Raw genomic sequence first — 27,875 nt, 5'->3', positions numbered from 1 at the left:
AAAAATAAAAAAGTCACCAGGCACTACAGCACAGAGATGGTCCAGCTCCAACCCTGCTGCGTGTCCTGGCCACTCCCTCCCCTCGCCTTCCTTTCCTCCCCTCCCCCAGCTCATTCCCCAGCTTCATCTTAGTCCGTCCAGCAGCCCCACCCGCTGACCCCGCCCATCCGCGGGGCCGCAGCGCCCCCCAGCGGTCGAGTTTTCCAGGCATCCGCCCGCCCGGGACAGAGTTAAAGTGGGAGGCCCCTGGCTTGGTCCCCTCCCGTTCAGTCCCGGGCCGCGCCTGGGTCCCCTCCCTCCTACCCACTCGGCGCCCGCACCTCGGGCCGTCAGGACCCGGGCTGTCCTCGGGAAGTACCCAGGCATCTTCTCCAAGCCAGGTAAGCTTCTTCGCATGGTGTCCAGCTGGGACACGCGGGAAAAGGGGGAACAGGATTCGGGGGCTGCACCTCAGGGGTCTAAGGTGAGCACAGTTCTACCCAAACCGAAGGTCCTGCCCCAGGTTCTAGTCTCCAGGTGGCCCCTAGGCCTCTGTTCGACAGAGCCTGGTTGGGGTGCAGGCTTCTTATTCTAGACTCCACAGCTTTCTGCTCACCACTGACAGACCAGATCCCTGCTCCTTCCCCAGTCCTCAGAGTGTCTCACATCTGGTCAGACCCATGGCCATTGCTAGCAGGTCTGAGTTGTCTCCCAAGGGTTAAGGAACCTAAATTGCCTCAATGGGAAAATACGCTGTGACTTGAACCTGCACACAGTCCGTTGTTAGCCTCTCCGTAGGCCCTAAGGAAGAAGGGTAGTCTTCATGGGGAAGGAAGGTAACAGAGCCACTTGAACTAGTTCCTCAGATGGACTTCAAGGGTACTCTGCGGGAGGCAGAGAAGGGAGTCTCAGGTCCCAGCAGTGGGCTAGCCAGGTGCTCTCAAGGGGACACCTCGCCATCTCGAGGTACTCCCACTGTGCTTAAGGAGAGACCAGGCAGGAATCATAAAGATGAGGGTGGACCCAGGAATAATAAAGTCTGTCACTCTTGGCTCTATCCTAGCCCTGAGACTCCCTTGGGCACTCCAGTCCCTTGGGGACTCCAGTGGGCAACCTCAGAGACACCTCTCCTATAGACAGCAACACAGCCCCCTCGTGAAGCCTGGGTATTCTGGGGGTATCTCCATACTCATCTGAGGACATGGAGCCAAGTGCCATAGAGGGACAAGGTACCAACAAGGAACATTTAAGGTCCAGATTAAGTTGCTGGGTTCCTCCCCTTCCCCCAGTTAAATAGTTCTGGCTCTTGAGGCTAGCACACACATAGCAAAGGAAAAAAAGAAACAGGGCATTTGCAGCTTCATCTCACAGAAACTGGAGGTTACACAGGTGTCTGGGATCCCTTAGAGAGAAAAGGTGGGGCCAGAGACTGGGCTTGGACCTAGGGTCCCAGGGAACAGGTGATACCAATTGGGAGGGGTTGAACATAGGGGTTTAGAGCATCCATTCTGAAAGCTGTGCTTCAGTCTTGGGAACAGTGCGTTTCCCAGTGAAATGGTGTTGGGGAGCCAGCACAGACCTTGGAAGAAGTAGTCAAGACTACTGCCACTTGGGCAGTTTGTGTGCTGGAGGGTGGGTTCCTTCCTGTCCAGCAGTGATTTGCCAGCAAATCCAGTGAGCTCTTCTTTAGAGAGGCCTCTAAGGAGGTCTCTCGGCAGGGCATGGGAAGCTACGGGCATCGGAGGTTCTTTGATATGACTCTCAGAATCCAGCCAGCCTCGTTGTGTCTCTTTTGTCCATTCATGAAATCTGAGAGTCTAGAACCCCCACTGCACATGAGCAAACCTAGGGGTACTGCACATGAGCAAACCTAGGAACCCAGCCTCTGCCCTCAGTACTGGCTGGTCCAAACTATGGGCAGCATCTCCATGAGTGCCCACTGGAGATCCAAGACACAAATGCCAGATAGACAAGGGGCAGCTTCCTAGTCCACACGGCAGGGAACTGGCATAAGGAGTGGGGAGTTCTGTTCTGAGGGGCCCAGGTTCCACTCATTGCCCGTTACCCACCAGAGAAGCTGGACAGAACGCATGCCATCTACTCTCTGGCTCTCTGCTAATCTACCCATTGTGGTGTGCAATGCTTGAGGTTTGTTCTACTTAGCTATGTGGTGAGACCCTGGAGAGGAGGGAAAGGGGTGTGTGTGTGTGTGTGTGTGTGTGTGCGCGCGCGTGCGCACACACACACATATATACATATATACATATATACATATATATGTGTGTGTATACATACATATATATGTGTGTGTGTATACATACATATATATGTGTGTATGTGTGTATATATATGCATATATATTCTTTGAATAAATAAAGATGTACCCAGAAATGGAGGAGTTATATTATTTGGCAGTTCTGTTTATAATCTTTGGAGACACCTCCAGGGTTCTGACACCAATGTGCTTACATTCTCATCAGCTGTACTCAGGGTCCCAAATTCCTTTATATCCCCAATGCTTGTCATTTTCTAATTGGTTGGTTTCATGGTGTGTGTGTGTGTGCGCGCGTGCGTACATGCACACTCAAGCACCCAGATTCAAACCTAAGACAAGTTTCAACTTACTTGCACATGTTAGGCAAATGCTGTACCACTGAGCCACACCCCCAATCCTGTGCTGCAATTGTTTTTAATATTAAATAGGTGTATCAAACTGGCTATTAGGTTTCAACTTTCACCTGTAATTAATTTGAGTTTTCTTCGAAAAAGTTTTTGTTGATCTAGGCAAATATTTATGTTTTCTATTTATGGGGTTTCATTTCATAGACTTTCTCCATTTTTTTTCTAGTTTGTGTCTTGTGTGTCCTTTCTTCATCTCTATTATTCTCTGACAGGCATGGATGCATCTGTTGTGCCTTTTCTAGTCCCTTCAATTGTACACTAGGTTACTGATCTGAGCTCTTTTTGGGGGGGGGGGGTTTGGTGTAAGCTGTTACAGCTGTGAGCTTCTCCTCTTAGAAATGATTCTGCTATGTTTTAGAAATGTCTTATTAATTTTTATTCGTTTCAAGTGTTTTCTTACTTCCCTTGTATTTTTTTTCCATTTTTTATTAGGTATTTAGCTCATTTACATTTCCAATGCTATACCAAAAGTCCCCCATACCCACCCACCCCCACTCCCCCTTTTTGGCCCTGGTGTTCCCCTGTACTGGGGCATATAAAGTTTGCGTGTCCAATGGGCCTCTCTTGTATTTTTTTTTTTACTTGTTGGTTATTTTAAGAGCATGGTATTTAATTTCCACAATGCTAGGAGGTCCCAGTCTCCCCTTGTTACTAACCTCTAGGTTGGCTCCACTGGGATCTAAGATGTTCTTTAGGGTGTCTGTCTGGGCAAAGCTATTGACCTGGGCATTTTTGTGTCTTCCATTGCTTCCCCTCTCAATGAAGTGACTTCTCGAGTAATGAAAGGGCTGGAACTTCATTCTCTGCTTTATTTTCTGTCTCCATGTTGGAGTCATTCATTCAAAAGCAGTGATGGAACCACAGGAAACAGGAAAGCTGCTGTGTGTGCCCAGGGAGGGTCGTCTCGGAAAGAGCCCAGGAAGACCTCACATTCACAGTTCTACTTCAGGCTGATTCTTGTCACAGAGGCTGTCTGTAGCCATCAGAGTCAAAATTTTAAAACCTCAAATCAGCACGGAGGCAGAGATTCTGGGTTGCAGAGTTACTCCATTATTAGGCTCAAATCTCTGGTTTTCAGTAAACCATCGGAAAGAATGTGAAAGAAGAGGGACAGATCGTCCAGAATGGAAGAGAAAAGAATTGTCATATATATATATATATATATATATATATATATATATATATATATATGTATATGTGTGTATAGTACATATCTATATATCTATATATAGAGAGATAGTATATATCTATATATCTATGTATATATATAGATATGTAGATATAGTAGATATCTATAAAATCAGTAGATTTATATATCAGTATATATATATATATATGTAAATCAGTATATATATATGTACATATATATATATATATATATATATATATATATATAGAGAGAGAGAGAGAGAGAGAGAGAGAGAGAGAGAGATGAAGAAAGAAGGGGTGGATACGTGACTCAGTGGTAGAGTGCTTGGCTAATAAAGAGAAGAAATAAATCAATAGAACCTGTATATGAGAACAGCCCACTGGTAGGTCTACTAGACAAAGACTTTAAAATAGTCATCTTTAAAATGCTTAAAGAACTAATGGAAGATATAAAGGACATTAGAAAATAATTTATGGATAAAATGAAAGTGTCGATGAGGTGCCAGGAAAAAAAACTAAAAATAAACCCAAAATATGAAAAGTACAGACTTGAAATGAAAGTCTTACTAGAGAGAGAGTCTGAGGCATGTTTGAGCAGCCAGAAGAGAGGTTCGGTGAACTTAAGTCAGAACGTGAAAAACTGTCAAGTCTGTGGAGCAGAAAGAAAATTCTCAAGAAAAGTGAATAAGGCCTCAGAGGGCCACAGAGCATCATCAAGAGCAACATGTGCACTGTGGGAGACTCAGGAGAAGGAGCCAAGGGGGTAGAGAGCTTGAAGAAATAATATCTGGGGCTGGGGGCAAACTGCACAAGCTTTATCAATGAATATAAACACCCAAGAAGCTTAAACTCCAAGCAGGATGAGCTCAGAGAGGCCTACACTCAAACCTATTACAATTTAACCCCAAAGACAGAATCTGGAAGGCAGTAAGAACGATGTGTCAAATACAAAGCATCCTTGATAAGTTTCCTGGAAGATTGCCTTTCAAAGCTTGAATCCAGAGGCAGAGGGTTAACTAATATAGGCAAAGTGGTGAAGGCAAACTAGTATCAACCAAGAAGCCTCTACCTGGCAGAACTGTTCCTTGAATGTAAAGGAGAAACAAAGACACTACTAGATCAACAAAAGCCGAGGACATTCATCATCAGGAGCATCTGCCCTGAGAAGAGGGTTACAGGAAATCCTGAGGGTTACCATGGAGGGTGATGGACAATAACTCACAGCCATAGGAAGACAGGAGGATCTCAGACAAGGAAAACACAGTGGACAACTGTTAAAAGCTACTGTTATTGAGGGTAGCACTGGGTTTTGTTCTATACATGATTTGAAAAGCTAATAAGTTTTAAAGGAAAACAGTTATTTGCCTAAAAGCTAGTGTTACTGTTTGATGTGTAATTTCAAAGTTTCTTTGCTGTAGAATTTAAGAAAAAGATATATTAAAATGTTAGTTGTGAGGATGGAGAGATGGCTTAGCAGTGGCTAAGAGCACTGGCTGCTCTTCCAGAGGACCCAGATTCGATTCCCAGCAACCCACATAGCAGCTCATTACAGTCTGTAAAATCCAGTTCCAGGGGATTGAACACCCTCTTCTGGCCTCCACAGGTACCAGGCACACACGTGGTGCACATACATCTATGCAGGCAAAACACCCATCCACATAAAGTAAAAAGAAAGTTAAAACAAAGAATATAGATTAGTTATGTTTTGAAATGATATATGGCCAGCCTTCTGTATTCACTTTTCCCACATCCATAAATTTAATCACAGATTGAAAATAAAGCTGTGCCTGTAGTGAGTATCTACAGACCTTTGCTCCCTGTTGGTGCCTTTAAAATGTTGCATAACACATATTTATATAGAATTACCATTGTAATTGACATTAACAGCAACATAGAGATAATTTCAGGTATACAGGAGGATATGCATAAGCTACATGCAAATACTATATTATTTTATAGAGGGTATTTAAGCATCAGACTTTTGTGTCTAGGAGAGGTCCTGGATCCAGATACTGAGAGACACTTATGTGAAAATGGGGTTTTAAAATTTGTGTGTGTGGTGTGTGTGTGTATGTGCATATATGTGCATGTGTGTGTATGTGTGTGTATGTGTGTGGTGTGTATGTGGTGTACATGTTTGTGTGTATGTGTATGAGTGTGTGCATGTGTGTGGTGTATGTGTATGTGTGTGTGCATTGTGTGTGTGGTGTGTGTATATGTGTGTGTGCATGTGTGTGTATGTGTGTGTGCATTGCGTGTGTGGTTTGTGTGTGTATGTGTGTGTGCATGTATGTGTGCATGTGTGTGTGGTGTGTGTGTGTGTGTGTGTGTGTGTGTGCGCTCGCGCGCGCTCGTGCGCGTGCGTGTGCATGCACATATGAGTGCAGGTACCCATGGAGGCCAGAAAAGAGCATAGATCCTCTGGAGTTGGAGTTAGAGTTACAGGAAGTTGTGAGCCACCTAACATAGACACTCGGGTATTCTTGTAAGGTCAGTACAGCTTCTTAACACCAAGCAGTCTCTGCAACCTGGGGTGGAGTTTTATGATACTGGTAACTGAAAGGAGTGGGGACAGAAATATTAAAGGTGGAGACATTTTATGTCATTAAATTAGTACACATTCAAACAGTTTCAAGTTTAAGAACCAAAATACAGTGTTCTCAGCAACCACCAAGCGAAAAAGTAAACAAATACCAAAGAAATGAGAAGAGTATTTAACATTTTGCTACAAAAAAATCAACCAGACTGTAACAACACACATAGATGGTAATTTGAAAATTCGGGAACACAAATGTGTATGGCATAGAGAAAATGGATGCAAAACTGGGGGACACCCTTTGTCCATAATTTCTTTTAACAAAACTGGATTCTGCAAACCAGAGACAGAGATCGGCAGAGTGGACTTTACCAAAAACAACACAACCCCACTTCATGTTCTTTGCAAGAGATTCACTTTAGATCTAAAGAAGAAAAAAAAAAAAAAAAGGTTAACAGTGCCATGATGGGAAAAAGAGATCCCATGCAAACAGCCAGAGGGAGAGGGGGTAGCTATGCTAACATCAGACAAAGCAGACCTTAATTTAAAAATAAGAAACAAAGAAGGCCATTAGCTATCAATAGGAGGCTCAATACCTCATGGGTATCACGGTTCTAGGATTCTACCCACCCAGTAATATTCCATCAAAATGTTGGTGACTTTAGTTTTGCTTTATGAGACGGGGCCTTTTTCTACAGCTCTGGCTTGCCTCCAACTCTCGAGGCCCCTGACTCCATCTCCCGTCTGCTGAGATCACAAACATAGGCGGCACAGCGTTGTCGTTCCACTGTCCATTGTGATTTGTTATGAGAAGACTCCATTAGCATATGAGTACCAGGCGGTGAAGATTGGAGGTTATCTTGGAACAACTGCGGCTGCCTCTGTAACTGCCATTTCTTTTCCTTTAGGTGTTTCCTAAAGTTTGTTGTTGCTTTTTTTTTCCCTATGCAGATAGTTTTAGAATTCTTATTACAAGTTAGATTTGCCAACTGGTGGACTTCACATACTTCACATGAGTGTGCCTAGTTAATTCTGTTTCCCTGGTGATAAGGGGCTTTCATGATCTTCCACACAAGGTCCCTCTGTCATTTCTTGGTTTCTCCTGAGGCCACCTGTCTTCTCTGTGACTGTCTGTTATACTTTCCACGGTCTGTTCTCTGTCCCTTGGATGTTCTTACCATCTGTATCAACAATCACTCCGGTATAGTTTATCTCATCTTTTTGAAATAAACTTACTTGCTTGAGACTGGATCTTGCTATGGAGCCCAGCTGGTCTTGAATTCGTGACTCCTGTCTAAGATGCCCAAATTGCAAGTGTGTGTGTCTCACCTGATCTCTTCCATCCTTAATATCAAATACACTGCTCACTGGCTCCATTCATTTTTCCACTATAATAATGTAATGTGTGAAATCTGAAGTGCTTGCTGATGTAATTTCCCAGATAACAGGTTTGGACAGAGTCTCTCCAGGAGCATAGTCACCATCACTCTAGAGTGTCTGTGTTACCTCTTGTCTAGCGGTCTCGTTGCACCCACAGTGGGCAAAGAGCTGCCGTCAATCTGCCAGCATCTGATGGGAAGTCACAAAAAAAAAAAAATCAGTGTGTCTGACTAGACCTGGCTCCACTCAGTCCATACTAATGCCCCACGTGAAGGGGAACCAAGCTACAGGGAGAGGGATATGCCCAGGGTCCGGCACTGAGGGTAGGACTGCCTGAGCGAAATGGGCATGTGTCTCCTTCCTCCTGTTCCCAGTGAAGATCCTGGAGTAGGATGTGTGAAGAGACAATGCTTCCTAGTGCCCCCAACACACACACAAATGGGCTCATCTATGTGTACCCCAACTTCAGGGAAGAGAGAAGAGCTGTCTGTTTGAATCCAGCCTAGTACTGAGCTCTGCAGACAACAGAGAGTTGGAAAGGCATGATTCTCCAGTGGGTGAGGGGCAACCACATGGGGCATGGAGGTCCCTATTTCCTCAAGGGATTACAAGCTATGTGCATCCCATGCTGGAAGGGCAGTGATGTATATTGGGGGCGTCTATAATGGCCCCTTCTCTTTTTGCAGGACATCAGGGCACATGACTACTATCAAGATGCTCCAGGGTCCTCTTTCTGTGCTCCTGATTGGGGGACTCTTGGGGGTCCTCCATGCCCAGCAGCAGGAAGCCATCTCACCCCAGGAGCAGGAAGCTGTCTCACCAGACATCTCCACCACTGAAAGGAACAACAATTGTCCAGGTACCTGGATGGGAGAGAGTGGTACTCATAGGGTAAGGGTGGGCTCACATCCTAGCCCCCAATGGGCATACCCTGATGGATCCAATGTCTACCCTGCTCCCCACCTCCAGAGAAGGCCGACTGCCCAGTCAACGTGTATTTCGTGTTGGACACCTCAGAGAGCGTGGCCATGCAGTCCCCGACAGACAGCCTGCTCTATCATATGCAGCAGTTCGTACCGCAGTTTATCAGCCAGCTGCAGAACGAGTTCTACCTGGACCAGGTGGCCCTGAGCTGGCGCTACGGTGGTCTACACTTCTCGGACCAAGTGGAGGTGTTCAGCCCACCGGGCAGTGACCGGGCCTCCTTCACTAAGAGCCTACAAGGCATCCGCTCCTTCCGCAGGGGCACCTTCACTGACTGTGCATTGGCTAACATGACGCAGCAGATCCGGCAGCACGTAGGCAAGGGGGTGGTCAACTTCGCCGTGGTCATCACTGACGGCCACGTCACGGGCAGTCCGTGTGGGGGCATCAAGATGCAGGCTGAGCGTGCCCGTGAAGAGGGCATCCGGCTCTTCGCTGTGGCCCCTAACAGGAACCTAAACGAACAAGGCCTGAGGGACATCGCTAACTCTCCACATGAGCTCTACCGTAACAACTACGCCACCATGCGACCCGACTCTACCGAGATTGACCAGGACACCATCAACCGCATCATCAAGGTCATGGTAAGCACCTGTGGTTCAGGCAGAGGCTAAGGATGCTGCCCACCCACCAAGGTGGCCCCATCAGAGTTCAGTGTGTCCCTCTGTGGATACGTCAGTTAAGGGAGATTGGGGTCAAGTCCTCTCAAGTCCATGATCCCCACCCAGACTCAGGAGGTGGCACACAGGTCCCTAGGCTCAAGCTAATCTCAGTCTCTCTGTTTTCTGCAGAAACATGAAGCCTATGGAGAGGTGAGTTCCCCTGTCACTACAACACAACCTATGCTACCTGGTGGCAACCAAGACTGTTGACCCAGCGGAGGACCAACGCCCTGCTCCTGGCTCTCTAGGGCCTTGCTTGAACAAACCAGAACAGAAGCAGAGTTGAAGTGTCCCTGCTCTGTCTGGCCTGAAACTCTTGAGCTTGGGTGAAACTCCAGTCTCATCCAGTCAAACCCAGGCGATTTAGTTCCTCCCTGGGATGGGGGGGGGGGGCAGGTCACATGACTTCTGAAGAAACTGAGGCATGTACCAGAGTGGGGAGCTTTATCCAACCCAGACTAGAAACCATGTGCCTGTCTTGAGGGGTCCTACAGCCTTGGAAGGTACTGTGTCCCTGTGGGAAAAGGGATGAGGTACCCAAAGTCCCTCCCTACTCCTTCTGTGGAAACATCCAACCTAGAAAAGCTACTTAAAAGAATGGCAAATCAGTTCAAATAATATAAGTGGTGCACAGCCGTGGCTAGAGCTCATTGGTTCTTCTTACTTCTTCTTACTGCCTGTCATTGTTTGACTTGGCCTCACTTATCCAGAATGTTTAACTCAGCCTCACTTATCCAGAATGTGGCTAGATGATTTAACTAAATGCTGGCTCCCATTTGTCTAGTACCCTGTATCTGATCCTTCATTCCAGCTTTGCTTGTCTGTATAAGTGTTTAGGAACTTCCTCTGAGAATCCAAGGTTATACCTGTTCCCAGTCCATACCCAAGTGGGGACCTGTCCTTCTAACCAGACCTGCTGTCTTTCCACCTCATTTCAGTGCTACAAGGTGAGCTGCCTGGAGATTCCTGGACCCCACGGACCCAAGGGTTACCGAGGACAGAAGGTAAGATGCCTGGAGACCACATGGCTTCTGTTTCAGGAAGCCCCTGCATAAATTCCACGTTAAAAGCCAGCTGGCCGTGGATGGCCTCAGCACTTCCAAACTTGGAGAGACTAAAATTCTGATTTTATCCGTTTCCTTTTTAATGATATTTTAAGAGAAGTAGGAAATGTTTTACTTTGTTTAAAAAAACTATTAATATATGCCACTTAAAATACATTTGAGAAGTAAGCAAGCATGCTCATGTGGGGAAATAGTATATACAATACATTTCTGTCAGTGAAACAGTTGCCGTTTAACACAAGGCATCCACTTGGCAGCTGACTGGATGCTAGGCTGTAAGGACTCTGCTTGGATTGCCTGATGTTTTTCTAACAGAGCTGAGTAGAATAAATCCTCTCCAACTTCACTACCACGGTGTCTGAAACTAAGGACTCGAGTGTCAGAAACCTGAAGGGTAGGAAGAAGCTGAGACCAGTCACCTGAAGTGGGTTTTGCTAGTGCACTGAGGGCTTCGAAAGCAGTAGGTGGCTGCTGAGATATCTTCTGCACTAGCTGTTCCTGGCCACAAGAATGCCCACCCTGTGACAGCTGGGAATGAATTTGCCACTACCTTATCACTCATACAGCGGAGCGGTGATCTGGGCCCTGGGAGGCGGATGCCACAGGGTCCTTCCGGGCAGAGCACAGCTGAGACCCACTAAGATATCTGACTACTTGTTCTGCTTGATCTCCCTGCTCCTCTATCTTTTACCTCATGGCTTCTTTTTTCCTTTTCCTCCATCCTTTTGCATTTAAAGTGAAAGAATATTAATAAACAAGCGCATTTATTTAGTAAGACCTGGATATAAGCTTAAAACTTAAATTCCTAGGGAGTCTAATGTTATGTGGTTTTCCAAGACCCAATCTTTCTAGTTCCTTCAATCCACCCCTTACCCACACCCATCCCATTCCTGAGGAATTCATAGCCCCATGAGTGTGGTCTGGGCTGTGGTACAGAGGTCCCAGCACCAGCATCCCCCGATGAGAAGCTGCTCTGCCCATTTTCAAAGTGGCATCATGAAGAGCTGTCTATCAAGGCTCAGAGAAGTCATCAGAGCCTGATGGGGGCCACCGGGGCCCTCTGGGGAAAATGATCCCATTCCAAGATGTTCCAGCCTGGAGAGGGACCAACGGCTTTTGCCATACCACCTCTCTCAGGAGATGACAGGGTTCCCGTGCCTCAATTTACTCTTCTCCCCATCCTCTGCTTTTAGGGTGCCAAGGGCAACATGGGTGAACCAGGAGAGCCTGGACAGAAAGGACGACAGGTAAGGTCCCCGCATGGCCTCTGACCTCTGGCCCCTGGACTTGACCCCTAACCACCCTCCCTGCACCCAGGGCTGGAATCACACCCAAGGTTCTTTGTTCCTTCTTCACAGGGAGACCCCGGCATCGAAGGCCCCATTGGATTCCCGGGACCGAAGGCAAGTTCCCTACCCAGGGCTGCAATGGGGGAAGGGGAAGGGAGGGAGGTCAGTTTGGGGTCAGTTCCTCATGCTGCCTGCCCTTGGGGGTATTCACAGACCAGCCCCAGTTGCCAAAGAAGAGCAACACCTCTACAGCTTGAAGGTCACCCCAAAACTATGTATCCATCCTGACCCCTCCTCTGTCATGCATGTTTTCAGAACCCACGTATGTTCCAGGCATAACGCAGCCATGGTGTGCACCCTCAATGCTGGGTCTTGGCTGCCTTTCAAATCTGTTTATCTGGGGCTTCGTTGAACCTGCTGACTTGCCCTTGGTAACACTCTTGTCTTCTCCTTCTGCCCTCAGGGTGTGCCTGGCTTCAAGGGAGAGAAGGTAAGTCATGATGTGGCCCAGGACATGGATAGCCATTCCATGCACCTGATAGCCCAGCAACCTGTCAGCGGCTCCTGGAGGCAGACCTAGGTTCCTCGCTGCAGTGAGGAGCCTAGGTCTAGTTCTGCCCTCCTGTTTGGGCTGAGTGTCTTTGTTTGCACCCCAAAGCCAGCAGTGTCTGTGATGCTTGGGACCTCAACCAACACTTTGCTTTCCTCCCGCACAGGGTGAATTTGGATCGGATGGTCGGAAGGTAAGTCTGAAAGGATGGATGTGCCCTGCCTTGCTGCTCAGAAGGAACAAGGATCGAGATTAACCAAGCGTCTTTTCTTTCTTCTCCAGGGAGCGCCTGGCCTAGCTGGCAAGAATGGAACAGATGGACAGAAGGTAGTCACTAACCCCACCCCAGCAGCCAGACACCTCTGTGCACCCCCCCCCCACATGCACATAATTATATTCACACGGATGTAGATGTATAAACATATACACACATGCATGGTGAGGATATTCCACACCCACGAACCTGGCCTGGTCCTAGGATTCTGTCTCCATGGAGACAGAATGAAGCAAGATGGGAGAATCATCTCGCCTTCCTGTGCTCTGTCTAGGGTGCAGCCAACCTAGACATTGTCATACAAGGGCCTAAGTGGTACTGTCACTGACTTGCATGGACCCCAGATCTGTACTCTGATATTCCGCCTTCTCCTTTCAGGGCAAACTGGGCCGCATTGGGCCTCCTGGTTGCAAGGGAGACCCCGGAAGTCGGGTGAGTATCGCCCCCATCCTCACTGCCTATCACATGACATGAGAAGTCATTCAGGGGACATGGATACCAGGCAGAGTTGGAAGCAAGTCTTTGGATTCTCTCTTCTGCCCAACCTCTCCCTGCTTGACCCTCACCCATGGCTGGAGCTCTGCTAGTCTTGGGGTCACAACCCACCCCCTTAGGAGCCCATGAGCCAACCCTTGGACATGTATGGTGACCAGGCCAGGCTTAAGCTCATGGCCTGAGGCTGGGGAGTTCTGAATCTTTGATGCCCGGGCTTAGACATAGCTCTTGTTGAGCCAGGATCTCACAGGCGCTGGGGTCCCCACTCCATGTCAGTGTTCCTGGCTTGAGGGGAGCACAGTCTACCTGTGGCAGCACTTAGCAGGGACTCAAATGGCCCAACAGCCTTTCTCACCTCCCACAGGGCCCCGATGGATACCCTGGAGAAGCTGGAAGCCCAGGCGAGCGAGGAGACCAGGGTGCCAAGGTAAGGACATGGCCAGAAACAGCTCTAGAGAGCCGGCTGGGTTACCACCCTCAGGAATCCCTGCTTTGGGGGTCCCTGTGCCATCTTAGATTAGGGTGAGGGGACACCCCAGAATGTGAAGCCTAGCAGGGAGGTCCTGGCCTCGCGTTCACTATTTAAGAGCAGGTCACATGTACTAGCTCTCCCACCTCCCCTTCCAAGCTTGCAGAGACCTTGAAGGATGTTCTAGTCACTGTTCACAGCATTTCCTAGTCCTTGAGGCCCTGGTGACCCTTTTGCCCTTGATAGCCCTAGACCTTTAGCCATGGGGTAGGTGTCCCTGTCTCTTCTCCCCTGAGCCCCTACCTAAGCTACATCCCACTCTGACCAGTGCCTCGCAAAGGGCTCCTTTCCCAGAGTCCAGCAGACTTTATACTGGGCTCATGGGTTGGTCTTCCGGGCACCTTAGCAAGGCAAAGGCCCCGTTATACCTGGAATCCTGTGTAGGCCAAGAACACAGGAGAACTTAGATGGTCCAGCCCCACTGCCCAGTCCCTGTCTATAAAACAAAGCTGATGTCACCTCCCAACCCTTCCAGGGGGACTCTGGCCGCCCAGGACGCAGGGGACCACCAGGAGATCCTGGAGACAAAGGAAGCAAGGTGAGTCCCTGGCCTGCTCACTGCGGTTGCCCAGGATACCATTGACACTGTCCTATGCCCTCATGCATTGTGGAGGGATGGGGAGCCCAGGTTAATGGAGCCATTGCACACTGGATCCTGCATATTACTCAGCCATGCTCCCAGCCATGCTGAGTTGTCCCTGCCTTACACAGGGATATCAAGGCAACAACGGAGCCCCTGGAAGCCCGGGAGTGAAAGGAGGCAAGGGAGGGCCTGGCCCCCGTGGACCAAAAGGAGAGCCTGTGAGTTTATTCTGCACCCACACACCTCTACACCTGGACCAGGCCTCACCACCTTGGGCAGCAGAGTTGAGAAGAAGCCATTGACAAATGGCACTGGGGATACACAGAGCCCTCTATTCCCAACCAACCCTTTCCCTAGCCCCTCCTACAAGGCTCCCCCAAGACTAAACTCAGGGTAGGGACCTCACCCCAGGGTTAATCCTTAGAAGAGACAGTCTGAGGAGGCCCAGACAGGGAGGGAGCAGGAATGACCACCTGGCAGTCCAAGATCCGTCCCAGTTATTGGCCAGGGCTTACAGCCTGACCAGAAACACCTACACACACACCTGAGTCTTTGACTGGGGCAAAACCAACATAATATTAGTGCGAAGATAGAGCCACAGCTCCAGACGGATATCAGGAGGGACTACCAGGCTCAGGGTCCTAATGGAGGGCTAGAAGTGATCCACATGGCCCTCCCAGCAGTGACATTCCTCCTTCATCCAGGGACGCAGAGGAGACCCCGGGACCAAGGGCGGCCCCGGCAGCGATGGTCCAAAGGGAGAGAAGGTAAGGTGTTTTAAGGAGCAAAGGTTTCTACTCTGGAATGTCTCCATGAAGCTGGTGGGCTGATTCCATCTTCATTCCCCCCAGAAGAACAAAACTCTGCAGTCTTACCACTGATGAGGATGGGGTGGGGGTCACTGCACTGTCCGAGAGGGTAAGCCTCAGACAGGCAGGCTTCCACTCCCAACTGTCCCTGAGGCTTCTGGAAGGGCACCGCCCATCCAATGCCTGCTGTGTATAGCGACAGAGGCTGCACACTGCTCCATCTTGCAGCATCCCCACTGCAGACATACACATTCCTATAGGCTGTCACTGCCACAGATCGCTGGTGGAGGAGCCTTCCTCTGATCTAGTTAGGGTCCCTACAACAGAGTGGCCTCAGGAGGACCGAGGCGGTAGGTCTGGAGAGTATGACTGTTCTGAGGGGTTGAATAACTTATCCCTCTAACCCTGCCCTCACCCACCCTCTGATACTGCTTCTGGACGGGATGATTCAGAGCTGCTCCCTGACCTAAATCTCACCAGACCTGTCTTCTCCTAGGGAGACCCTGGTCCTGAGGGGCCTCGAGGCCTGGCTGGAGAAGTTGGCAGTAAAGGAGCCAAGGTAGGCTCTGCAGAAGGTGGCAGATGCCAGGGAGGAGGGCTATACCCAGGACAGGAGGTAGCAAAGGCTGGGGTGGAGGGGGCCACACCCAGGACAGGAAGTGTGTGGAGGAAGGGAGCTGAAGAGATCTGTGCCCAGTACCTCTCTTAACCTTCTCTCAGACCCAGCCAAGGCAAGTCCATGGCAGGTTAGTGGGTCCAGTGCAGCCTGATCCCAGCCCTGAACCATAGCGCCCACAGGGCTGATGTTAGGACTCTGTGGGTGCAGTATTAAGCCACGGCATCCCATCCTCTTACCCCCATCTCCTTTCTTTGCAGGGAGACAGAGGTTTGCCTGGACCCAGAGGCCCCCAGGGGGCTCTTGGAGAGCCAGGAAAGCAGGTGAGTATCGGGACCCTTGAAGCCTTGAGGCCACGAGAGCACCCTATCCTTGGGCTCCCATCCACCCCTTACCCTGTTCTCAACCGCTAACCATTCTCCACCCTGGCTCCACCCCTCCCACCTGTTCCCTACCTTGGCCATGACTCTCCATCTTTCCTCTTCCCCTAATCTTTCATCAGCTCCTCACCCTACCCCTTATCCCCATCCACTCCTCACCTGCCTCCTGATCTCCCCACTCCTCTCTCTCTCCAACCCTCCACCCACTCCACACTCTACCCTAGACCCCCAACCCTCTCACCACCCGCTTTTCACCCTGCCTCCCAAAGTCCCTCCCACTTCCAACCCTGTTCCATCAACCCCCACTCTGCCCCAGACCCCGTATCCCACCCCCCATCCTACCCGATACAAACCCTTGTCTACCTACTCTCTACCCTTCCCAGTTCCTAGCCCCAGGCAAGGTGGTGGCTCTGCTACCCAGACCTGCAATCTTCTCAGAGCTGGTCAAATCAAGTTAGGGTCATCACCATTTCAGGTGACTAGGCCACCTCTGATTTCTTTCTTGCCCTCAGGGATCTCGAGGAGACCCTGGTGACGCCGGACCTCGAGGGGATTCAGGACAGCCGGGCCCCAAGGTATATCCTTCCTCTTGACATGGGTCCAAGGCAGTCACCTGTAGAGGTGACCTCCAAGAGGGCAGCAGGCAAAGCTTGGGCGCCTGGAGGAGAGAGACCTCCCTTGGGCCTCCTGTTCCCAGCTCCTGATAAGAATCGGCCAGGGCATCGAGGCTGGGCCTCTGAGAGTGGAGAGCAGTAATGGACCATGTGCCTCTCTTCTGCCCTCCCCAGCAATGACCTTCCTGGAAAGATGACAGGGTCCTGAGGGATGGACAGTCATATGGGTACTGCATGGTGCCCGTGGCCTTCTAGTGTGTGCCACAGGCCCTGAGTTATCTGGTACTTCGTTCACATACACTTCATCCCAGAGGTGGGCAGGCAAGGCTAGGCTCATAGCCTCTGCCCCCCACCCTACACCAAACACCCTTCACTGTTTGAATACTTCCTTCTCATCATCCATTCCGACTAACTCAACCTTCCCCTTCAGGGCGATCCTGGAAGGCCTGGATTCAGCTACCCGGGACCTCGAGGGACACCCGTAAGTCTGGCAGGGGACAAGAACTCCCAGGAAAAACCTGCAGAGAAGGAGCAAGGCTTTTAAAGTCCCTCCATGTGGGATTAGGAATAGAGAGGGGATGTGAGTCACCTGTCACTTGGTGCAAAGGTAAATCCAGCCAGCACCAGGATATACCAGGGGTCAGACAGAGCCCAGGATTGGGTCAGCATGGCTCAGCATGTATGGGCTCAGTGGCCTTTACCTGAGGTGTGTGTGAGCTCCTATATGAATTCTGATATCCAAGAAATCATGAGGGGTGATCTTAGCTCCAAGGTGGGCTTCTCTGCCTGTCACAGATTTAGGGTCTGTGACTGAGCAACTTGTCAACAAGCCTTTGCTTGCTTCACAGGGTGAAAAAGGCGAGCCCGGTCCACCAGGCCCTGAGGTACTCAGATGTTTTATCATAATCAGCCTTTTCCTGCATGCCTTGTCTGCTATGGGAACAATCTTTTGGTCATTTCCTTGCCCCAGGACTGGCTACAATGGGCCCCTGGGTGGGCTTTAGGTGGTGGTAGCCTGTGTTGTGTCTTTTTCCAAGCAAAACCCAGAGCTTCCCTGAAAATGCCCAGCATCCTTAACTCAACTCTTAGCTCAACTCTGCATATGGTTTCTGTGGCACTTCTGAATCCCTGCTTGTCTGAGGAAGGTCGGTCTCATAGTGTGGGGCACGGGTGTGTGTGCCACCCACTGCCCACAGCTAACGTGTGTCTTGTGTCACAGGGAGGCCGAGGAGACTTTGGTCTGAAAGGAACACCCGGACGGAAGGGAGATAAAGGGGAGCCAGTGAGTGTCACCATCCTATGTCCTGGGCAATGGGCTGGCACATGAGGAGGGCCTAAGATCGCTGAAGAAACATCCAGCCTCCCTGGCACCAGGCCCTTGAAGGGAATGGTCAGGCTCAAAAGCCTCCTCTATTCTATGCAGCCTTCCTCAGCCAGCACCCCCTGTGGGCTCAGTGGCACAGGCTAGACCCATGTCATGTTCATTTCCAAGTCCCTGGCACATGATGGTCATGTGGGTACATGAAGAACAGAGAGGGCAAGACATCACATATAACAGTGGATAGCAGATGAGGTGGGTGGACAGATGGGTGGGGGTTGGCAGTTCAGTGAAGGGATGGTAGGTGGACAGACAGGTAGTGGATAGATAGGTAGGCAGATTGGGCACATAAGTGTGCCCAGATAGCCACTGGATACCTCAGTGTGAGTTATCCCAGTATTGAGTTCCTCGATGGCCTTCTACTCTCTCTTGCCTACGAGACTCTGATAGTGACTGCTAAAGACATTGCTAGGGCAGTGCCAGACTTGGGATGAAGAGGGTGATGCAGTACTTCATGCCCTCTATACTCTTAATAGAGACAGGGGGATCAATACTCCTGTGGAGCTGAGAGACCTCCCAGGACCATATTGAACCTACTTCCCTGTTTCTCCTCAGGCTGATCCTGGTCCCCCTGGTGAACCTGGCCCTCGGGGGCCAAGAGGAATCCCAGGACCTGAGGTAAGCCCACCTCTGTTCCTTTAGCCCATAGCTCCTGAGCCAGCCAGGCTAATGTATGTTGAGCCTCTTGGTTCTGCCCTTAGTGGGCCCATGGGTCAGCATGTACTGGGTGGTAGTACCAGGAGCAACTCGGACTCAGAAGCCTCACCCCTTACTATTGTCCTTTGTCCTCCAGGGAGAACCCGGCCCTCCAGGAGACCCTGGTCTCACGGTAGGTGTCACTTATTGTGGAATCAGGATCCTGTTCATGAGTGTCCTTCTCTCTTCTAAAAATCAAAGACCAAGAGCTTCAAGTACAGAGGGTTAGCCAGAGCAAAATCAGAGGAGAAGCTCAGAGGGCAAAGTTAGTAGACTAGGGTTAATGTCAACAGGTTTGATGTTGGCAGAGACAAGGTCAGAAGATGAATCAAGGTTGGCAAAGGTTAAGTCCAGTGCAGAGGGCAAAGTCAGCCATGGTCAAGTTGGTAAGGACAAGGCCATAGGAGAAGAGTTACTGGGTGTAGTTGGCATGGGTAAGATCAGAGGGTAGAGTTGGAGATGTGTGTATCCAGCTCTACTCTATGTATGGGCATGGGCTTCAGCAGACACAGGGTGAGGGATTCCTATGGAAGCCCAGAGGAAACAGTAGGTGTGCCCTGCCTAAATGTACCCATGGGGGTTGTCTTTCAGGAATGTGATGTCATGACCTATGTGAGGGAGACCTGTGGATGCTGCGGTGAGTTGGCCCAACACATCAGGATGTGTGCATGGCCGCCGGAGGGGATGGATCCCTCACAGTCTCTCCAGCCCCATGCCCTAAGTATCTTCACACTTCCAACTCACTAATGCTGTCATCCTGAACACCCTTCCAGACTGTGAGAAGCGCTGTGGTGCCCTGGATGTGGTCTTCGTCATCGACAGTTCTGAGAGTATTGGCTACACCAACTTCACCTTGGAGAAGAACTTTGTCATCAATGTGGTCAACAGGCTAGGTGCCATTGCCAAGGACCCCAAGTCAGAAACAGGTCAGTGAAAACCTAGGAGGACCCCGAGGTAGAAACCAGAACCTCCTTCTAGCTAGGATCATGGCTCTGCTACACACCCCGTGATTCATTCCAGGTGGCCCAGTCATGGTGGACACTGTTCATGCTGATCTTCTCTCATAGGCACACGTGTGGGTGTGGTGCAGTACAGCCACGAGGGCACCTTTGAGGCCATCCGGCTGGACGACGAGCGAGTCAACTCCCTGTCTAGTTTCAAGGAGGCTGTCAAAAACCTTGAATGGATCGCCGGTGGCACTTGGACGCCCTCTGCCCTCAAGTTTGCCTATAATCAGCTCATCAAAGAAAGCCGGCGCCAGAAGACCCGGGTGTTCGCAGTGGTCATCACGGATGGGCGCCATGACCCCCGAGATGATGACCTCAATCTTCGGGCACTGTGTGACCGAGATGTCACTGTGACAGCCATTGGCATCGGTGACATGTTCCACGAGACTCATGAGAGTGAGAACCTCTACTCCATTGCCTGTGACAAGCCACAGCAAGTGCGCAACATGACGCTGTTCTCTGACCTGGTGGCCGAGAAGTTCATCGATGACATGGAAGACGTCCTTTGTCCAGGTGAGTGGCAGGACCCGGGCCTTTACCCCTAGAAAGCTGACCACTGAGAGCCCAGCAGAAACTTATAGAGACCTGGTTTCTTTCTCTCTTCTAGACCCCCAGATCGTGTGTCCAGAACTTCCCTGCCAAACAGGTAACCGGGGTACCTGAAACCCTAATTCCAGACAAGCAGAGCAACCCAGCATCCTTCCTGTTCTAACAGGAATTGTGCAACCTCAAGGGTTTGTCAATGTGGAGGCACCTCCTTAGGGAGAAACCCTTGAAGTTCACCCCTGGCATGGTAGAGTCAGAGGTTCAGGGTGAGAACTGGCTCCTGAGAGCATGTAGTATCATCCTGAGCCCCTGCAGGGTACCATCTGGGCAGAGACTGCTGGCCTGGCAGTGCTTGGCTCTTGGCCATTGATCAAAGAGGTATTTCGACACAAAAGGAGTCTCTCCCAAGAATCCCAAGTCTCCCTACCACTGGGTGCACTCATTTTGGTCCACAGGGCCAGGCCCTCCCTTGCATTCCCTTCATTCCTGCTCTTCCAGGGGCTCCGTTGTGGGCAGACATAGCTAGAGCCATCCAGTTGCCAAGACCTGGCAAGCTCTGCTCAAAAGATAAAGCCCTAAAACCAATGGGTGGAACGGCTGGTGTTGGACATCTGGTGATAAGCACAGGGATACCCACTAGCAGTTGATAGCTTTGCTTCTAACCCTGCAGCTGCCTTTGTGGCCTTCATAGTAAGAGGCTGAAACCAGAGCTGCTACTCCCAAGGGAGGGTAGGAGGTGTCCCTGCTGTGCTGAGGGTCCCTGACAATACCTCCCCCCAAGATGCTGCTGCAGAGTGCCTGGGTAAGAGCCTCAGGAAGTTGTCCTGGGGCCTCCGTAGCCACTCAGTCCCCTCTGCAAGCCCTAGTCATCCAGGAGTGTTGAGTAGGGGCTGGGCCAGTTCTGCATGGTGGAGTTACTGTGGAGATGGAGCCACAGGTAGTAGTCCTCATAGCCTGAACTGTGCAGCTACATCTCCCTACAAAGCCTCAGCTGTTCCTTGATTCCCTCCCAAAGACAAGGTGGCCCACTGAGCATGTGCACAGGCTCAGAGCCCACCGGACAGAAGGGACAGTGTGGCTTGGGAGTCAGGGTCTCACACTGTTCAAACAGAGATCACTACCAAGAAAATGCTCTCAGGGCAAGCCTTAGCCTCAGCCACCTAGCGTAGTTACCTGGGAAGGATTGTGTGGGGCTCCGAGCACTGGCTTCAAGTTGCCTGTTCTAGTATCTGTCAAAGACTAGAGGTCATGTCTGCAGTGAGACCTTACAGCTACACCTTCAACCCTGGCTCCTGGCACCTTGACTGGGCAGTTAGGTGAAGCTGTACTTTGGTGGGTGATGGTATCCAACTCCAGCCCGGTATTGTAAAGCCTTATGTGAGGTTTGTATAGGGGAGGCTGATTCCACAGATGGCTCCACCCCTCCAGCACAGAAGCCAGACCTTGATCCCTGAGTCTTGCTCCTGATCACAGTTGGAAAGGTTCAAGATTCTACTCAGCAAGTTGCGCAGCTGTGGATTGCTGGGGCTGTCTTTATGGAGTAGCAAGTTCCCCTTTTGGTTGATATCAGGGAAGAAAAGGTATTGATTGGATCTTGTCATGTGCTTGCTCTATTGGTGATGCCTTGTGAGGCTTTGTTAGTTATGAAAGCAACAATCAGTTGTGTTGATTTTCTATTACTGAGTAAGCCCTGTGTCTTGTGTCTCTGAGGCAGAGCCCTTTGCTCATGGGCTACCAGAGATGCCTGCTAAATTTGAGTGCCTTGTGTCTTATGGGGAGAGCACTTCTATGTTCAAAGAGCTGTCTCTGCATCTTCTTTTCTAGTGGCTTCTATGTCTGGCTTGTATGGGGCAATGCTAGATGATAGGGTATAGAGACTCCAGAATGGGGTACAAGGTCAGACAGTTTCCACCTCTGGACAGACCAACTCTGGAGGATGGCAAGATCAAGAGGAAATGGGCATCTCAATTTACTCTGAGGCCTTCGGACCCCACAAAGCATATTGGTCCTCTCCACATTCTGCATCTCCCTAGCCCCCTTCTATTGACCATAAAGCACATTTGCATTTATTGTTATATGAAATTTCAAGGTAAATTAGACACGGTGATGGGGTAAGGGGTGCATAGTGACCTTAGATGGTATCTTTATAAATGAGGTCTTAGGAGAGCATCCTTGAGTACATTTCTGATATGAATATGATGTCAACAACACTACCAACTCTGACCTAGCCCTGACTGTCTGAGTCAAGTAACTACTAGCCCTATCTGTCTACCTGGTTACCTTGGGCCTACCTCAGGCCAGCAGTTGTGTCCCTCATTAGGAACTACTGAGTGTGCCTGAGGAGCTCAGGACTATAGGAAGAAAATTAGTAATGACCACAGTACCAAAGACTGTAGAGAGACCTGAGCATGAATTATGAAGATGAAAAAAAGAAGAGCCTCTAGAACTGTTCTCCATCTCTGAGTTATGACCCTTTTGGTAACCAATGACCCTTACACAGGGGTCACCCAAAACTATAGGAAAACACAGGTTATTTACATTATGATTCACGATAGAGGTAGAATTATAGTTATGAAGTCGCACCAAGATAATTTTATGGTTGGCGGTCAGCACAACATGAGGGACTGTATAAAGGGTTTCAGCATTAGGAAGGTTGAGGACCACTGCTCTGGAACCTCCCCAGAGAGGCTCAAGGTCCTGGCCCTGTGATGGACACATGAGGAAACTCATGTGTCCTTTGTTACCAGAGAAAAGGGAGTGAGTTGGGTCGTGACATCTACTGAGTCATAGGCATACCCTTCCACTCCAGTAGACACTGTGAGATGGAAGGAGGGAATAGTCAGACAGACAGACAGACAGACAGAAAAGGAGAGGGGGATAAAGAAATGAGGAAAGAGAAATAGAACCAGAAAGAAAGGGAGAGGACAGGACAGAAATAGAAAGGGAGGGAGACAGAGACACAAAAGGAGAGATGAAGGAAGAAGAGAGGAGGGAGGGAGAGAGGAGGGAGGGAGAGAGGAGGGAGGAGGAGACAGGGAGGATCTTGCTCTCCCTTGGTGCCTGTACCACTCAGTCTCAGACCCTCATGGACAGTCCTAGAACAGCAGATGATAACTCTGGGACCAAAAGGTTAGCGTTGTAGTTTTGTCTGTGAGCACTGTCCGGAGCTGACTCTTCCTAGGGATGTGGAGATGTAGAACTGATCTGGAGAAGTTTACAGCATTTGTGCACATCTCTCAGTTGGGCTTGGGCACTAATGCTCTGTGCTGAGTTTCTTTAGAGCTCTGTGGATTCCCCAAAACTGCTACTGGCCTGTCTCCTTGGCTGTATCGCTTGCTTTCAGCTTCTTCAGCCCCGCTAGCTTCCTGCCTATACCAGACACCACCACCTGCTCCATCCTCCCATCTCCTACTTGTCTCCCTGGGCTTATTTCCTTTGGTCCTAACTACTGTCCATGGTCAGAGGCCTAAGGAGGGCTGGAGGCCAGCCACACCCACTGGACCTCCTAAAGTCTTCTCTGGCCACTCCCTTGCAGATGAACCATGGCCTGGGAACAAGCCCCCGGTCACCTTCCTCCGCACGGAAGAGGGTCCGGACCCCACCTTCCCCAAGACCATCCCCCTGATCCAGCAGTTGCTAAACGCCACGGAGTTCACACAGAATCCAGCTGCCTACTCCCAACTGGTAGCTGTGATGGTCTACACCGCCGAGAGGGCCAAGTTCTCCACAGGGGTCGAGCGGCAGGACTGGATGCAGCTGTTCATTGACACCTTTAAACTGGTGCACAGGGATATCACAGGGGACCCAGAGAGCGTGCTGGCACTCTGCTAAAGCCTCGGGTTCACTGTGGGAAGGTAGCCAGAGCTAACCCCTCATTTCTTATAGATTCCCAGGGCTGCCACCACAAGCTGGGACCTTAGGTAGTAGGAACCTAGGAACCTGTCCTCGAAACTCCCAAGGCCAGAAGTCTAGAATCTTATGTCTTTAATATGATACTCTCTGAAGGGTTCCTCCTACTTCCTCCAGCCTCTGGTAGAGCTTCCATCCTTGGCTTGTGGGCACACCTCTCCAGCATCACTTCTATCTTCCCACAGACTCTTTTCTTTGTATGCCTGTGTATTTTTTCCTCCTCCTCCTCCTCCTCCTCCTACTCTTCTTCTTTTTCCTCCCCCTCCTTCTCTGCCTCTTCTTCCTCCTCCTCCTTCTCCTCCTCTCTCTCCTTTTCCTCCTCCTTTTCCTCTTTTTTCTTCTCTTCCTCCTTCTCTTCCTCCTCCTCTTCCTCCTCTTCCTCCTCCTCTTCTTCCTCCTTTCCCCTCTTCTTCCTCTTCCTCCTCCTCCTCCTTGTGTTTTGCATTTTGTTTTTAGAGACAAAGTTTCTCTGTATTACAGCCTTGGCTGTTCTGGAACTTGCTTTGTAGGCCTGGGATCCTCCTGCTCTGCCCTGCCCCGACACTCCCAGTGCTGGGATTAAAGGCATGCACTGCCATGCCCCACTTTGTTCAGTGATTGGAGGCCCACCTTATGCCCCAGAAGCTCAGTCACATCTGGCAAAGGACTGTACCATCAGGGTTATATTAAGGCTCTTGAGATGTAAACCTCTGGGCATCTCTCAGCAGAGCACACCACCTCTGTCCTGCTGAGCAGTCTTGTGTTTGAGAGCACAAATGGGGGTGGTGCTATTTGAACGCTTGGGGAGGTCTCCCTGTCCTGGTCCTGTCTGAGCCCCATGTTGGGGGTCAGGTATGTGGTCATAGCTCACACAAACCATGGAACTGTAACAAGGGCCTTAATGTGTCTCAGCAACTGTCATACCCACTAGGTCAAAGTCCCAGTGTGCCTCAAACACCAGGCTGTGGGCCCAGCCTGGTCTCTGTATCTGAAGGCATCATGAGGAGAGCGTATGCCAGGCAGGACTTTTGATACCTCAGCCACATGACTAAGAACCATGAAAGCACCCTCTTCCAATATGGGGAGTAGCAAGGGACTCACTGCAAAGTCACCAAGACCAGTTCAAGCCACCAAGGCAAGTTCATGTACCTGGCATGTTCTGATTGAGCTCAAGGAACCTCATCAGGTTGGATGGATGTCCTTGACCCCATCTGTGCCCCCTCTCTCCCAGGATAAGGCATATCCTGCTGGGAGGGTGACATCCCATAGCAGGCTGGGGCCAGACTCCCTGCTGGGAGGTCACAGGTAGAAGAAGGGAACCCCACAGAAATGGAGCACAGAGTCCCCCAAGTCCCCAAACTCCCAACTGCTTGTATTGTTCACCAGAGTTCCCTGGTCTCCTCCAGGCCCTGTAGATGTTGCTATTAAGGTAAAGTTCTCAAGCCAGCAGCCCACACTATTTGTCTGCCTCTGGGTTTGTGGTAATAACTGTGAGGGGGCCAGTCAGTTATGAGGACCTAGGAAATCCAGTCGTTCCCAAAACTTTTCTAGGCATCCTGAGCATATTGCAGGGATTATGGGTGATTAATAAAGTTAATAGGCTCAGTAAGAAAGACCCTGCCTGCCAGGGGCACTACCTGACTCGGGGCTCAGACTCAGAGGTAGTGAGCGATTGCAAACATTTTATAAAAAGTTGAAGCCTGTAACTATGCACTGCTGTGGTCAAACGGTAAGTTGGGCTAGCATACACTGGGATAGACCCTCACACACAATTGGAGTCAAGGGGGAGGGAAGGGGGAGGCGCAGATGGGGTAGGTACACTGGCAGCCGGGTCCTGCCTCCACATTCTTGGTCATACATGACAAGAGTAACGTTCTTAGTGTGATTCCCTGGGGTCCCAAATCCTGGATTATGGCAGCATACATAGGTTGGCTGAACATATCTTCCCCCGGAGAGAGCCGAGATGGATGTCTGGTGACTGGGTAGCAAGGCCCTAGCCAGTGATCTCTGACACTTCTCTGTGTGTGTGTGTGTGTGTGTGTGTGTGTGTGTGTGTGTGTGTGTGTGTGTGTGTGTGTGGTCTTAGCTCCCATAGTGCTGTGTGTCTGGGCTGGTGACTACCCACCAATGAAAGGCTTGGTGGTAGCATTGAATCCACTATGGGCCTACCTGGATTGCTTCGGCCATACCAAATATACACTACTATACATTTGGTATATAGCAGTATGCCAAGGCTACAGTGAGTGTCAGGACACATGGACCCTTCCTTCCTTTTCTGGGAGATATGTGGTTCAAACAGCCCAGGTGACTCAGAAGTAAGTGGCCCCTGAGGAGAGTCAGGCCCAGGGGCCTTATCTTAACCCTCCCACCAGAGAATAACCTCTTTGTGAGTAACTGAAATATGGGCTGAGTAAGGGATTTGGGGTTATTGAGAGTCCCAGAGGTGGTTGATGGAGGCTGAGACCATGCTTGGTGACAAAAAGATGAATCTTCTAGCCTCTAGCCAGATCTCTAGTTCTCTAGTTTGGGGGCATTTAAGAAAATTCCCGGGGAGCAGTATACATACTCCCAAGGAGTTGCGCTGTTGAAGCCTCCATTGGTGGCTGTGAGTGAAACTCCAAAGTCCCAAGACCGGGGATCCAATAAGCAGCTTGTATGCAGAGATGGGATGAGTTTCAAGCTGGCCGCCCCTTGCCTGCCTGGGCCCCCACCTTACATCTTCCCTGCAGAGCTCTATGTGGCCCAGTGCACACAACGGCCCGTGGACATTGTCTTCCTGCTGGATGGCTCGGAGCGGCTGGGCGAGCAGAACTTCCACAAGGTGCGGCGCTTCGTGGAGGACGTGTCCCGGCGCCTGACTCTGGCCCGGAGGGATGATGACCCACTCAACGCCCGCATGGCTCTGTTGCAATATGGCAGCCAGAATCAGCAACAGGTGGCCTTCCCACTGACCTACAACGTGACCACCATCCACGAGGCCCTGGAGAGGGCCACCTACCTCAATTCCTTTTCTCACGTGGGCACGGGCATCGTACACGCCATCAACAACGTGGTGCGGGGGGCACGGGGTGGGGCGCGGCGCCACGCAGAGCTCTCCTTCGTCTTCCTCACGGACGGTGTCACCGGCAATGACAGCCTGGAGGAGTCAGTGCACTCTATGCGTAAGCAGAACGTGGTGCCCACTGTGGTCGCTGTGGGCGGCGACGTGGACATGGATGTGCTTACTAAGATCAGCCTGGGTGACAGGGCGGCCATCTTCCGGGAGAAAGACTTTGACAGTCTGGCCCAGCCCAGCTTCTTTGACAGGTTCATCCGCTGGATCTGTTAGCACCGCCATGCTCGGCCACCTCTCCATCCCATCTGTGGTGCTAATAGGACCCTAGCCCTGCCGGTCCCAGCTAGACGGTACACTTGGGTCTTTCTAGAAAGTGAAAGCCCTTCTCCCAAAATCAGGACAGAAGGACTCTGAACCCAAAGCCCCTTACCTACTTTCAGCTCTCTTGGCTTCCCCTACCCCAAGTCTCCATCCTACCTATACCTTGCCCTCAAGCATTGGAGGACCCCAGAGTCTTCCCACTGCCTGTTTCCCACAGCCTCTGCCCCCTTACTTCCCTTTCCCCCTTCATGCATCCACTAGTCCCTTCTGAAAGCTGTCTGCTGGCCTGCACCAGTCCTGCCCAAGGCTCTGTCTTTCTCTGCCTGTTATTTCCTATCTCAGGAGATCAGACCTGAGAGCCCCATATCACATGCCCAATGGCCCAATAAAGGTTTTGAGCCTCCCTGTT

General features: G+C 50.4%; 1 protein-coding gene across 2 annotated transcripts; it reads left to right on the top strand.

Moving 5' to 3' along the window:
- On the top strand, positions 1-27,875 carry Col6a2 (collagen, type VI, alpha 2). Of its 2 annotated transcripts, none has more exons than NM_001347207.1 (28): positions 1-380; positions 8,413-8,585; positions 8,696-9,294; positions 9,502-9,522; positions 10,311-10,376; positions 11,630-11,683; positions 11,795-11,839; positions 12,189-12,215; positions 12,442-12,468; positions 12,558-12,602; positions 12,928-12,981; positions 13,409-13,471; positions 14,049-14,111; positions 14,285-14,374; positions 14,861-14,923; positions 15,462-15,524; positions 15,842-15,904; positions 16,474-16,536; positions 17,006-17,056; positions 17,424-17,459; positions 17,795-17,857; positions 18,509-18,571; positions 18,747-18,782; positions 19,241-19,286; positions 19,423-19,575; positions 19,717-20,169; positions 20,264-20,302; positions 23,738-25,796. In NM_001347207.1, exons 2-28 carry the CDS (start codon positions 8,426-8,428, stop codon positions 24,031-24,033), a joined length of 2,802 nt encoding a protein of 933 aa, NP_001334136.1. In that variant the 5' UTR covers positions 1-380; positions 8,413-8,425; the 3' UTR covers positions 24,034-25,796. The 2 variants fall into 2 exon arrangements, with proteins under 2 accessions (NP_001334136.1, NP_666119.1); NM_146007.2 differs by lacking the exon at positions 23,738-25,796 and adding an exon at positions 26,820-27,875 and having other exon boundaries at positions 227-380.

This window comes from Mus musculus, chromosome 10, assembly GCF_000001635.26.
Source record: "Mus musculus strain C57BL/6J chromosome 10, GRCm38.p6 C57BL/6J".
NCBI classification, from domain to species: domain Eukaryota; kingdom Metazoa; phylum Chordata; class Mammalia; order Rodentia; family Muridae; genus Mus; species Mus musculus.
This window is presented reverse-complemented; position numbering and strand designations above follow the sequence as displayed.

Excerpts from the sequence above, each read along its gene's own strand:
- Col6a2 (NM_146007.2), top strand. The coding sequence starts at position 8,426 with ATGACTACTATCAAGATGCTCCAGGGTCCTCTTTCTGTGCTCCTGATT. Across the intron at positions 9,523-10,310 it reads AACATGAAGCCTATGGAGAG|TGCTACAAGGTGAGCTGCCT; the intron begins GTGAGTTCCCCT and ends ACCTCATTTCAG. Across the intron at positions 19,576-19,716 it reads GGACCCCAAGTCAGAAACAG|GCACACGTGTGGGTGTGGTG; the intron begins GTCAGTGAAAAC and ends CTTCTCTCATAG.